Below are 14,557 nucleotides of genomic sequence, written 5' to 3'. Positions count from 1 at the left end.
TCTTTCACCCAAGCAACCATTGTGAAAGAGAGTTTTGACTGAAACTGGAATCTGATTCCTAAACATTTTACTCCCAACCACCAATTCTCCAAACAAAGCCCTTTTTGGAAAGTTGAAAGCGGGAGGATGTTATGGATTTGAAAAGTAGACCATCAAATCTTTGAATTGGTAGCTACAGCCTCTAGAAGATGGTAGTTATAAATAAAGCGATGAACGAGTTTTGTTTTTGTTAATTGCACCAAAAACTTAGATATCTGGTTATGGGCATAAACCAGGGGCGTAGCTAGGGGGGGCAGCCCAGTCCTGCCTCCCCAAACAGTTAATTTTTTTTAAAAACCCAGTCCTAGCCCTGCCCTGATTCCATATGAAATAGATTTTTATCCATTTTTTAGCCCAGCCCAGCCCCGACTGCAGCAAATAGTTTGATTTGTCCATATGAAATGGATTTTTATTAATAATTGTAGCTATTTTTTATTTTATCTCAAAAAAAAATTTTTTCGGGGGCGCTGCCCCCGAACCTCCGACTCACACAAATAAATTTTTTTTTGCTACACCCCTGTTTGCCCCCCCCCCCCCTCACATGAATCCTAGCTACGCCCCTGGCATAAACAATGCCCATTTGAATGTTACTTGTATTGATCCAAACCCAACCTGAGTAACATGCAAATCAGATTTGGGTTACGATTGTTTTCAGATATTTAGGGCTTGTTTGTTTCATTATCATGTAAAAGAAAAATTTTACAAGGGAATGAACACATATTTCTAAAATATCTTACTATCTCAATTTTTTCTCATAACGAGAGAGGTACCAAAAGGATTTACACATAAAAAATGGGTACATGGTGAAAAAAAGTTGAAGCTGTTTGTGTCAACATGACACTTTCCACTAAGATGATTTGATGTTTGTTTTATATCTAGTGAGAAAGTATCTATTACCATTGCCAGCTCAGCACTTTCTCCATGCATTTACTAGAAAGTGAACTTCAAACCAGCGTTGTTAGTACAGGCTGACACGTATCTTATCGGTAGCCCTTGAAACAAATATTTTTAATAAATACAAAAAATACTTAAAATTATTTTAATACCTTTAACATGAGTCGCATTCTAATCGAGACATAATAAATTTTTTAATTATTTTTTAGCCGATTAATAAGTATTCACTTGAGTATGGGTATCGGTGGATTCACTTGAATCGTTGGCCAAACAATACAGGGTGGATAATGATACCGATGACAAGGGGCTTTTGTCCAAGGATGCGACTTATAGAGTCTACTATTAATAAAATACAAACTAAATCTAGAATTCACTTGCTAGGCGATTCTGAATGTGGGTGGCCCAATTGACAATATCATTCTTAATCATTTCTTAATTCCTTTATCCGTTATAGAATCTACAACAATCTTTAACACAACGGTGAGACGAGTGAAACTAAAAAATAACATTATTATCTTGAGTGAATCGATGAACAAATAATAATTACTTTTTAACTTAATGAACATGTATCATTGCCTTGATAGTTAGAGTTGAGGGATAAACCGTCGTGAGAGACACTTGAATCCGAAAACCAACCTAAGTTTAAAATTTTTGATGATGTTAGATGCATGATATGTCATGAGCGATAATTCAAAATATATTTCATATGTGCACATCAACAACATTAATAAACATATATCTTACGAGTAAAGGCGGGCTCACTCGCAACTCGAGGTCACTCTTACCCTTGCTTTGATACCAATCGTAACATTCCTTAAAAATTTAACATTTTAAAACTTTTCTTAATACCCAAAATTTTGAGAAAATATTTTTTTTATTATAAAGTTTTACATGAGTCTTAGAGAGTAATATGTCAGCGAATTCATCTATGACTCCCATTCCAACTATTTCAAATATTGGATAGCTTGTTTAAGCGCAACCGTGAGCGTATATTAGCCTCTCAGTATCAGATATAATACAAAACTAACCTTAGACACAAATCGATTGAGGTTATTACTTTAGAAAAATCATATTAAAATATGAAAGACAAAATTTATTTAAGGGTTAAGAAAATTGAAGAGTTACGTAAAAATTGAGCTTTACATTCATATCGAAATTATTACATAGAAGAAATGACAACATCAACGAGTCTCTCTCATTCCAAAATATTTACAAGTCATTGAAGTAGAAATGATCCAGAATAAAAATTAATGTTTACAAATATGAAAAGAAATCAAGTCTGGATCCCCTAGGCATTTTAATAAGTAAGAGAATCCCTTTGAGTGTGTGATAACCCGTCTTTTGCTCTAATATTTAAGAATGATATATGTAACATGGTAGAACATTAACAATGTACCAATAGAAAACCCACAATTAAACTTGAATGATACAAAACAAGTTTGTAATGATAGAACCATAGTGTGATTCCCATCATTTATAAAATAAGGGTAAATGGAATCCACATCATAATATTCATTCACATCAATGACATTCATTCATTTATTCGATGACATTCATTCACATAAATGATTAATAATTAAGCAATTCATGTATAATTGCATAAAGTAATAAGTCAGATATCATTGATGTTGTCCAACGTGAAACACATGCTCTTGCTTTTCAAACAAGTCAGAACATAAGAGTCTATTCCAAAATATAACATATGTATTTATAAAGTTGCATATAAAAAATAAGTCAAAATTATATTCAACCGTTCTAGCATACCTTATACGCACATGTTTTTCAAGTAAATAAGACATACAAGTCTATGAACAATGAATGCATTCACATTCTTTTCTCAAATGACCATAAATATGCTCATTTCATGACTATCATACACATTCTTACATTTATATAACCATTAAGTCTGTTCTTAAGACCATTTATGCACTTTTGTATTTTAATCATATGAGAAATATGTCATTTCTCTCAACTTTTTCCTTATGTCTCATACATACATATATCTTATATGCATTCTATCAAATTCGTGACTTAAATCTTCAGGTCAATCACATGACCCTATATATGTTTTTTTCATTTATATATACGCTCATATGCAATGACATATGTAAACATTATAAATTCTACATGTCTACTTCTATGTATTTATGCATATGATAATTGTGATTCTATGAATCTAATGCACTATTTCTCTTGATTATTTTAAACACGTCTGCTAAAATAGATAGTATAGCTGCCTAGAAACAACCATACGAGTATTTATTATTCTATGTATTTTATTTTTCCTTTATGTGGCGTAGCTGGATTTATCCCAAGAGGTCAATCCTGTAATGCAGCGATTGAAAGATGGACATGAAGTCCTTATATTCGTCCATACCCACGTATGCCACCCAAGCTAAAAATAAAAGAAATGTCTTCTTTTACTCTGGAGAGTTTTTTTGCTCTACTTTGTGAATCCTCGGATAGGCCTATCTCCATAACCTTCGTAGGGCGGCAACAAGATACATGTAGTCCTTCAACATCATAATACCCACCACATTTTTCTCTTTAAAAAAGACATGAGATAATGATAGACTTAACTATCTTTGAGAGCCCAATTTAACCAATATCTCATTCGGGCTCGTGGTCCTAGGGTTATCTTTTCATTAAAGTCACATGTCACATTTGAGTGCCATTTTCTCACAGGATATCCTTCTCGTGCTCTTATGCATGATTCATGTTATATTTAATTCATGCTCTCATTCATGATATATGATACATTCAAATATACTTTGACACATGATACATGTCATGATCAATTCATGTTCATATATATGATTTATTTGACTCAAATTCATATTTATGATATATTCATTACATACATGACATGTTTTACATGCAAATATTTATGCAAACATTCAATTTAGCCATGCATTCATATCATTCATGGAACATTCAGTTCAATCATGCATATGTACACATGTACCTGCAAAAGCACTTCATATTCTTCTATTTAAAATCATGTGAAGCATGATGTCTTGAACCACAATAAAAGAACAATTTTATCCCTATACATTCAAATCATGCTTTGCATGATCTTTGAATTATAATTTAAGGTTTGCATGATACTTTGCATCACACATACTCATCATGAGTAGTTTATCCATTTTTTTTAAATATTGCATTCATTTTCTTTTTTAATATGCATTGGTTCAATGGTCACTTTGCGATACTTAGCATTATCATTTTATTTATGGTACCTGCTTGACAATTCATATATTCTCAAGGTACATACATTTAAGTATTTATACAATTCGCGAGGTACATGCTTTCAATTCCGAACATAAACAATGCATGAGCACGTACACAAAACTGCATTGGTAATGTACATGTTAACAAAGTTAACTATGCATATTTGTACTTACTCATATGCATTTTTATGATGCAATTCATACATAATCATAACCATGACGTAATTATGTATAAAACCTCTTCAAAACTAAGTTTTAAATACACATAATTATATTTGAAAACTGATTTTAAATCTTGTTTAAAACCATTTCAAAATTTGGAATTCACGCTCTTAGGCATTTTACAGAACACAATGAACACAATTCTGAAGGCATAAATTGATTTTCCAGAATTAGATACATGTACTACAAAATTAAATAAACTAATGTAATCATGGTAATTATACACTTGCTATATTAAATAATTAAATTATGGCATAATCATTTAATTAGGCATCTCAAAACATAATTCGTTAAACATGATACTACACTACATGTATCATTCAATATAACACTACAAATAAACTAGATTGCTACCAAACAACCTAATTACGTATTTATCGAGTTCAATTTAGAGATTCTACCTTCGTAAATCCAGAAATGTAATATTGCAAAACCCAAAAATTTAAAGAGTTTCACGAAAACTGTAATGAATTGCCGTTTGGCAATTCATCGAACACTTTGTGTGTGTGTGTGCACCACCCAGAAAAAACAACAATTAAGGCTCAACTGAGACTCTCTTACACTAACAGAGAGTGCTAAAACACGAGGTGATGTCAAAAGTTATTTCACATACAAATCAACGTAGATCGAAAATCGAGTGAGGCAATTTCTCCAAAATCGACAAAAAACCCCAATTCGGCAATGGAGGCTGGACTAGTTCTTCATAGTTGGGCATCCTCTACACTGGATGCATGCATCCCAATGTCACAAATCTCTTGTTGCTGAATGTATCCCAAAAAAATATAAAAATCACCTCCCCTAGCGGTCGGCTAGTAGAGGAACCACAAAAAAATGAAGATAGAGGAGATGAAAGAGATGAAGATGATGATAGTGAGGAAAATACATGGCCACATCTAGGGATGGCAGTGGACCGGGGGACAACAGGGCTCCGCCCCGCCTCCCCTCGTTTGGACCGAAGATGAAGGGCATGAAACGGGGATTAAGGCGAAAATGAAGGTTAAAATCTATCTCCGTGCGGGGATGGACTTACGTTTTTCCCCGCCCCGCCCGTCCCCATCCCAATCTCCGCCTAGCGCCGCCCCGCCCCGTCCCCAATCCTTTAAAGGATGACTATAAACTAAGGGAAAACGTAGCCCCGCCTCGCCCCCGCTTGAACTGGGGATGGAGGACATGAAATGGGGATGAAGGTTCAGATTTTGAAACGGGGCAAAGGTGGAGACCTTAGCCCCCGCCCCCGCCCCGGTCCACTGCCATCCCTAGCCACAGCTGGGCATGAATCTCAAAGATGAGCACGATTCTCAATGTTGTCTCTACTTTTCAAAAATCAAAGCTACCACCTCCTCTAGATGGTCGGCTAGTAGAGGAGCCATGAACAAATAGAGAAGGAAAAAGGGATTGAAGAAGGGGATTAAGATGGACCAGACCTTGGTCTGACTGTTGCTGATGGCATGAATCCCTAGAGAAAATGATGGCTAAGATGAATGTTAGGCGTAAATCTCCCAAAACAGCATATAGAGAGGGAGATGAAGAAAGGATTTCTCAAAAAATGAAATGGGAATAAGGGGTTTGACTAGGTGAAAAAGAGAAGGGAGATATGGAGGGGGTTTGGGTGGACTAGGCCCCACCCCACTCGACCTCCTCTAGGTCTGTGCACCCAAGGTGATGGGTTCGGATCGGGTCCACCCAAGCAGGTCGGTTCCCACCAAACAGAGGCGGAGTTGTGTGTGTGTGTGTGGGGGGGGGGGGGGGGGGTGGGGAGGACCGAGTTGTAGCCCAGTCCTGCCTCCCGAAACAGTTATTTTTTTTTAAAGCCCAGTCCTAGCCCAGCCCTGATTCCATATGAAATAGATTTTTATCCATTTTTTTAGCCCAGTTCAGTCCTAACCCAGCCCTGACTACAGCAAATAGTTTGATTTGTCCACATGAAATAGATTTTTATTAATAATTGTAGCCATTTTTTATTTTATCTCAAAAAAAATTTATTGGGGCCGCTGCCCCCAAACCCCCGACTATCACACTATTTTTTTTTGCTACACCCGTGTTAGCCCCCCCCCCCATGAATCCTAGCTACGCCACTGCCACCAAACCGCACCACAACAACATATAAAAAAAAATAAAAAACAAAAATATACAAAATCAGGCACTTTAAAAAAAATAATTAATGGCTTAAAATAATTATTTCAATAAACATTTAACTCTAAGAAGAGCCCATATATATTGAATTGGGTCGACCCATGGGTTCCTAACCCACTTGGACATCGAATCCATACAAAATCTATTTTTTTTTACAAAACAAAATTCTAAGCTTGATTAAACAAAACAATTTATTCTAACTCTCATAAACTATTGTTTTAGCAATTCTTTAGTTAATAATCATTTTAGATTAAAATATCCACTTAAATAATTTATAACCAAAATGCCCTTTTTAGTAAAAATTCGTTAGCGAGCTACTTAAATACATCTAGTGAAGCTCAAAACACTTTGATAAGTTAAAGACACACTTAATATATAGTTTTAATTATAAATTAAATATTTTCAATAATGAATTGTATGAAATAATTTTAAAAATACCAATTATGTCTTTATTGGCCAGAATGAACAATTAAACATGTAAAATACCAGTAAATAAAATTTAAAAGACAAAAACATATTTATAACTTAAGAATAAATATTATTTATTTATTTATTTATAATCCTAAAAAATTTACAAGCTTTACAAGTTCACAACAATAGAATGCAGGCCCCACTCTGCCTTGTGATTGACTGGAGGGGTACATTAGTATCAGTTAAGAGATCCACGGCTCCTCTCTATGTAAACTATGTCGTCACTGCCCTAAAACATAGTGTAGAGTCTCTCATCTAAGCGAAAATGATTCAGCAAATAAACCTTCATGAATCAATTTCCTTTTTTCTATGATATGAACCATTGCAAAACTATGATATGAACCATTGCAAAATTTCCAAAAAATATCACAAAAATCTCGTGATATCTTGTAAACCGTTTTAATGCTCAAAATATCATGATATTTTGAAAATTAATATTGCAATATTCTCTTGATATTTGTGTTTTCATCTGTTATATATTAAAAAAATTTAGGATCAAAGGCTTTTATATTGTTCACACTTTTACACATTTTTTTCTAGTTTCCAAATTTTGTTGATGAAAATGCAAGAAATAAAAAAAATCAATTTCATACGAGATAAAGTTCTTGTTTTGCCATTTAAAACTCTTTTCACTATTGATATAAACAAAATATGGTCTCGTCCCATTCCCCGCCTGTAGTCAGGGGGTGTAACCATGTTGGGTATACTCGACCTGACATTCCGAACTGATTATACTCGACCCGACCTGATTTTAGTAGACTCATGAGTTCAGATCGGGTTCAGAATATAGACCCATAATAAAGACGGGTCAAGGCTTGGTATTGTAAATAAAGACCCGAACTGTTTGGACCCAACCCACATTTTAGACCCCGCCCAAATTGTTCCACATAATGTAAAACCCAATTGGTCCGATCGATTATGTACCAGAACCTGTTTTATTCTTGAAGCGACCCAGACTCGAAACCACTTCATACCTAAACTGACCTGAACCTGAACAAATTATGTATCCAAAACCTGTTTTATATATGATGCAATTCAAATAGAACCCATTGAAACCCGACCCACTATTAGAACCCAAACCCATTTTTTATTATGATAGATAATTGATATCTTTTTATTTCAACTTAAAATGTTTGTTTGGTGTCAGGATATAATTTTTATATTTTAGCATATAATCTTCAATAAATAGCCGATTCCATTAATTTACACCATTTTTTTATGATTGGTAATTATGTTTAAAATACCAATCATATCATGACCCGAGCTGAAACCCTAACCTGTTAAAAACTAAACCAATCATACCTGAACCAGTTAACCCATTTGAGTCTACATTTTCGGCCATGCCCAGACCTATTATAAAAATGGGTTGGTTTTAGGTCTTATTCTTAGACCCGATTAAAATCTGAGTCTAGTGAAGACCTGACCGGATATATACCCGAATCAGTTAACCTATATGGGTCCACAATTTCTAGCCATACCTGAACCTGAACTCGAAGCTAATGCCATTGTGCTGGGATTGGGTTTTAATTACTTATACCCTTAGGTAGGGCTCAGAAACGTGACAAGCAGCTCACCGTTCGGCTCGACTTAGCTCAGCTCGGAAATTGAGCTCAGCGAGCCAAGCTATAGGCCAACTTGTTTAGGTAAACGAGCCTAACATGAACATGGCAAGCTTGGCTCGGCTTGACTTGTATAGGTTCGTTTCACATATTATATATTATATATATATATATATATATTATGTATACTATACAATATATATGTTTTATATATTTATTAAATGTATTCTATAGATATTTTATATATAATCAAGCTTAAAAAATACTTAAAATATTATTTTAAAGAAAACGAGTCAGCTTGTGATTAGTTCGCCAAGCTTGTCTCGTAATGAGCTTGGGCTTGGTTTGGCTTGGCTAGTGCCGAGCTGTTGAGTCGAGCTCGAGCTGGGGTGTAGCCTTAACAAGCCGAGCCCTAACAGCCCAAGCTCAGCTCGTTTACCAGGGATGGAGTTCTCTGACCAAATCAGACAAGAAAACATATTTGAATTGTAGAGATCTAATTCTTATTTTGTTGTAGTAAATATATATTTACATTGATAAGAAACATAGTATATCCTCGGTTCCAAATATGAGTTTGAATGTGAAATTGATTTTGTTAGAAGCATTAGATTACATATGAGTTACAGGTGTTAGAAATGTGTGAGTACTAGTATGGTATGAATATTAGTATTGATATGTAAAGATTTAAAAAGTTTCAGGTACATTTTTACTTGAAATGCCTATCAAAATTACTTAAAAATGTTGATTCAAGCTTGTAATAAGCACTGATACTTTTTTTTTAAAGAATAGGATTGAGTTTCTAAAATTTTATATGATAATATAAATGCAATAGTGGCAATGACACTAGATTAGAGAAATATGTATATATCACAAATTTGGTCACTTTAATTTTTTTATTAACAGTTTTACCTTTGTCACTTAAAAAAGTTTGACGTCTTGGACCACTTGTGTAAGTTGTCATCTTAAAATGTTAAGCGCCATGTAAAAATGTCACTTGAAAATTTCACCTGTGACAAATATCGCGAGATTTATGAAAATCTTGCGATAATATCGTGAGAAATTGTGTGAAAGTTTAAGACGGTAATTTCTTGCGAGATTTTCAAAATATCACGAGATTTATGAAAAAACATAAATACCGTGATTTAAACACAATATTTACATTTTAAATGGCTATTTATCATGAAAAAACATGTATTTTTATTTTTAAATATTTTTTTTTAAATATTTTCTTATAAAAAAATAAAATTTATATTTTTTAATTTATTTTTTTATTGCCAAAATTTTGCCAAAAAATGTGACATTTATGACATTTTTTCAATTTCGCACGAGTTTTTGAAAAACGAGATTTTGCCAAAAAAATGTTGTCGCTATGCCTGGAGCCCGTGCTTTCCACTTGAAGATTGTGAGAACGGAGCCAATGCACATCTCCATCAAGTGAGATGGGCCACAGGGATTGAAGATAATCAAAGAAACGGTTTTATACAACATGATTTGATCTGCTCTCTCAATGGTTAAGTTATACTAGTATGGGATCTACATCCAAACCATATTCATATACCAATGTGCCAGACTGCATTCCTTGCTACAAACATGGCCCTATAACCGAACCGACCCAACTCCAAATTAACCAAAATACCAAGAAATTTTGATGGTGGATTTGCCTTTCACCGGTTGACATAAAATTTTTTTTACAGGCAAGCTGGGGTTAGTCAGACCCGATCAATTACACAACATACTATTGGGTTTTGAACTTGCAACGTTTCAAATACATGGTGACGTGCACTAACAGCTGCTACCAAACAAGTGGAGCCCCGGTTGGTAAAGGGATGCCACTACTTTTCTGGAAAACAAAGTTCTCTTTTGCAATTTATTTATGAGTTAATAGTGGTGAGGTGAAGTTCCTTTTTCCTCATTTTGTGAAGTCCAAAACGTCACCACACCACACCCTTATTCCTTCACTATAATACATTACAATATCCAACTCATCCTCCCCCCTCCCCACCCCCCACTCTCTTTCTCTCTCAATTTTTATCGAAATCTCAGATTCTCAAACCTCTCTCTCTCTCTCTCTTGTGGCCATCATAATTTTTTTTTTTAATTTCCATTCACAATCGGTGAAAGTAAAAAAAGAAAAGTAAAAAAAGTGAGGGAGGGGGGGTGTTTTGAGAGGATGAGAACACCCGCCGTTTCATTTTGTTCCCTCCTAGATCTTATTAATCCTCAACTCCGTTTGGATCCCTTCTGATCCACGCAATCGGTAAGAACTTTCGATCCCAATAGTCATTGAATTCAATGCGATTTCTCGTTTGTTTGGTCGGTTTTCATCCTCATCGATAGGTTTGATCTGCGTTTCTTGGGTAAAAATCTGTTTTGTTTTTGTGCGTATTCAGTTTCTGATCTGAAGGCGATTGTTGGGGAGGGCCTGGTTTATGGGAGGATCCAAGATTCCTTGATTGGATTCAAAGGAAACCAATTTGGTCTCGATCTACGATTCTGATTTGGGTTTTCTCTGTCGAGGTGAGATTGCGCGCTTTTTTGTTTTTGTTTGTTTTTCATTTTTTTCCAATTTGGTTTGTTTAATTTTCAGTCAGGATCGGTTGTTTAATGTAATGGAATGTTTGATTTAGCACATTATATTCATGTCGATAAATTTATGGCGTTCTGAAATCCTGATTGTTATAATCTGAGCGAGAATTGATCCTTTCTGATCTCAAGAAACGAAACCCATGTCATTTGGATCGATTTGAAGATTTATTTGGTTTATTGGACGATGGGTTGTAGCATCGGTCCAATTCTCATTCGAATTTATATTTGTGTTTGTGTTTTGGTGTTCATGATTGAAATTTTATCTTATGATCAATGAAATTGTTCACGTCTTGTGTTTGATTCAATTGTTTTCGAGCCCTCTGTCAAATTTTCTTGTTTTGATCGGAATTCTTCTGTTTTCTCGTGAATGTGGTTGAGAAATGCAGATAATGGAATCAGATCTAGGAAAATTGTTTATCGGTGGGATTTCGTGGGAGACGACGGAAGATCGTCTCAAGGAGTACTTCAAGACTTATGGTGAAGTCGTAGAGGCTGTCATCATGAAAGATCGGACAACTGGGCGAGCTCGTGGATTCGGCTTTGTAGTGTTTGCAGACCCAGCTGTTGCAGACAGAGTTGTGCTAGAAAAGCACATGATCGATGGTCGAACGGTATGTCACCTGAATTTAATATCCGATTCATGTGCTATAATGTTTTAGCAGAATTTAATCTCTTAGCTTGTCTGAGCCTGCTCATAATAGAATTATACGGTTCCTTGTTTGAACCACTCTTCTTGTTCTGCAATGCATTTACATAAACACTTCTAGCATCATTCTTTAACATATTGAGAGTTTGTTAGGGTTCTTAAAACAAAAAATAACTCTCAGGTTGAAGCAAAGAAGGCCGTTCCTAGAGACGATCAACATATCCTTAATCGAAACCTTGGTAATATTCATGGATCAGCAAGTCTTGCACGAACCAAGAAAGTTTTTGTAGGTGGTTTAGCTTCTACAGTTACAGAAAGTGATTTTAAGAAGTATTTTGATCAGTTCGGGATGATTACAGATGTTGTTGTAATGTATGATCACAATACACAGAGGCCTAGAGGATTTGGATTTATAACCTATGATTCAGAGGATGCTGTTGACAGGGTCCTGCTGAAAACGTTTCATGAACTGAATGGTAAGATGGTGGAGGTCAAGAGGGCTGTACCAAAGGAATTGTCCCCTGGGCCAAGTAGATCCCCTCTCAGGGGTTTGGGTTATGGTCTAAACAGAGTCAGCAATTTCCTTAATGGCTATGTTCAGGGATACAATGGAAACTCAATTGGTGGATATCAGATGAGGATGGATGGAAGGTTTAGTCCAGGTCCAGTCTCTCGAGCTGGATACTCTACATTTGGCCAACCAAATTATGGACTTGGTGCAAACTTTGGGCCTTCTCTAAGTTCAAGCTTCAGTGGGAGCACTTATGGTGGTGGGTTAAACTATGGTAGAGGCTTCAATTCTTATTATAATGGGAATTCAAGTAGATATAGCACCCCAATCGGGTATAGTGGAAGTAACAGGACAGCTGGGACATTTTTTAATACACCTGGTCGAAATGTTTGGGGCAATGGTGGCCTTAACTATCCCACCAACTCTGCTAGCTCGGGAGATTATGCAATTTCTGCAAGTGGGGGCTTTGGAACTAGTGGCTCAACTTGGGGATCATCTCTCTCTGTTGGCATTCAAGGTGGAGGAAGCGGTGCTGGTTATGCAAGTGGGATCCTTGGTTATGGAAACTCTGAGAATAGTTATGGGTTGGGAGGAAGCAGTTATGCTGGTCGGAGTGGTGGAACTAGCATCTCTCATGCTACCCTTAGTGCAACCAATGGTGGTTATGATGGATCTTACTTGGATCTATATGGTAGCAGCTCAGTTTATGGTGACCCAACTTGGAGATCTGGAGCTTCTGAAACAGATGGGTCAGGTTCCTTTAGTTATGGTCTTGGTAATTCAGCTAGAGATGTCACAACAAAAGCTTCTGTGAGTTATATCGGAGGATATAATGTTACTGACAGACAATCAAATAGAGGTACTTGCTGACTATTCAAAAATTTCATTCTAGTTTTGCTATTTTTGTGAGCCATGTATGTGGGAAAATTTCTCTTAGGAACCATTTTCAAAGGAAAAGAATCCAACTCATTTGAAAAAGCAAGAAGTTTTGATTGATTTTACGAACCATTTTCATGGGAACCCTGACCCAGGTTTGAAACAACCTTGGACAGGTCTCTTTATCTTACCAACTAGGAATTTTCCTGCTGCATTTTCCACACAAAACATGCCCTTAAGGAAAATCCTTTTTTCAATTTTCTTTTGTGGTTGAATATTGCTTTGAACACATTACAAGAAAGCTCATCTGCAATCTCTAGCATTTATAGCGGTTTCATATTTTTCCTTTTCTTTTCTCAGAAGAAATTCATGTTCTTTTTCTTTTTTATCTTCTCTCATGATTATGGGCTTTAGACATTATAAAAGGCGCTCACATATTTTTTTGCCTAATTTACTTTTGTTTTTTCTTCATAACTTTGTCATGAACTTTGCTGATAATTTTGTAACTTGGATATCATCTTATTTCTTTTCTTCATTCTCATCATTTTTATAGGAGTTGCAGCATGATAGGGCTCTTTCTGTTCTTGACAGATCTCAGTAGGTGATGATGAGGACTCGAGGCCACATTTTGCCCCAGTTATTGTTATGCAGGTCTAATTCGGATTTCTATTTTTTCAAATTCAAATTCAAAGAAAATGACAAAGGACAAGATTTGTGATTTGGGTGTAATTTTCTAGATTGAGTTTAGGACTTTAGGTTTCCCTTATTGGATTTGAATGAGATGTAAAATCAGTTTGCGGGATATATTCAGAAGAGTATTCCGATTTGTAGTGTGCATCTTCAGTGATGCACAGGATAGGCAATTCTTTCTGATGTATTTTCTGGCTAAGATATGCCAGTTCCTGTTGTGTTTGTTTTCTGTTTTAGTTTCAGATATACCAGAATTCTGGTTGGTTACCAGTGTGGGTCCTTTGGAGAAAGCATTGGGATCCTAGAGGGATTTGATATTTGTCAGTGAGAAACCTGTTTCATGAATACTTCATTATGAGTCTTGGATGTAGTCTCTCGTAAGAACTTCTCTTTTTTAATAATAACAAGTTTCAGGATTTGACTTTTCTTCTCTCTTTTTGGCAGATGTACTCTAGTTCAAAGAGTTACTTTGCATATATTTACCAGAAACATATACTGCAACTGCAAGTGCACAAATAGATAATAAAAGAGATCATGTATGCGGATATCACAAAATCCATAACATAGGAAATTGGTGAGAAATTTAAAAAAAAAAGAGGCTGATACTATCCATGGTTAAGATGGGTCTTTGAGTTCCTTAGTTGTGTGTTTCTATCCCTGTGTAGATAAGTCATCTAAGCCTGTCAAAGGAATATGTAAA

The 14,557-nt window shown here is 35.5% G+C and overlaps 1 protein-coding gene across 3 annotated transcripts; it reads left to right on the top strand.

Moving 5' to 3' along the window:
- The first annotated feature begins 10,690 nt into the window (after positions 1 to 10,690).
- Positions 10,691 to 14,289, top strand: LOC149848173 (heterogeneous nuclear ribonucleoprotein 1-like). 3 transcript variants are annotated; one of them, XM_089981263.1, is made up of 5 exons: positions 10,691 to 10,805; positions 10,939 to 11,065; positions 11,521 to 11,745; positions 11,962 to 13,150; positions 13,759 to 14,289. In XM_089981263.1, the coding sequence occupies exons 3-5, from the start codon at positions 11,524 to 11,526 to the stop codon at positions 13,770 to 13,772; spliced, it is 1,425 nt and encodes a 474-aa protein (XP_089837389.1). In that variant the 5' UTR covers positions 10,691 to 10,805; positions 10,939 to 11,065; positions 11,521 to 11,523; the 3' UTR covers positions 13,773 to 14,289. The 3 variants fall into 3 exon arrangements, with proteins under 3 accessions (XP_089837389.1, XP_089837260.1, XP_089837324.1); XM_089981134.1 differs by having other exon boundaries at positions 13,721 to 14,289; XM_089981198.1 differs by lacking the exon at positions 10,939 to 11,065 and having other exon boundaries at positions 10,695 to 10,805; positions 13,721 to 14,289.
- The last annotated feature ends 268 nt before the right edge of the window (positions 14,290 to 14,557 follow it).

The sequence above is a fragment of the Nuphar pumila genome, chromosome 1, assembly GCF_984573655.1.
Source record: "Nuphar pumila chromosome 1, dmNupPumi1.hap1.1, whole genome shotgun sequence".
Lineage (NCBI taxonomy): Eukaryota > Viridiplantae > Streptophyta > Magnoliopsida > Nymphaeales > Nymphaeaceae > Nuphar > Nuphar pumila.
The sequence above is the reverse complement of the archived record's forward strand: the minus strand, read 5'-3'. Positions and strand labels throughout refer to the sequence as shown.

What these genes read in the sequence shown, in the direction of transcription:
- LOC149848173 (XM_089981263.1), top strand. Translation starts at nt 11,524, where the DNA reads ATGGAATCAGATCTAGGAAAATTGTTTATCGGTGGGATTTCGTGGGAG. An exon ending in ACATGATCGATGGTCGAACG is followed by an intron (nt 11,746 to 11,961) that starts GTATGTCACCTG and finishes AATAACTCTCAG; the next exon opens with GTTGAAGCAAAGAAGGCCGT.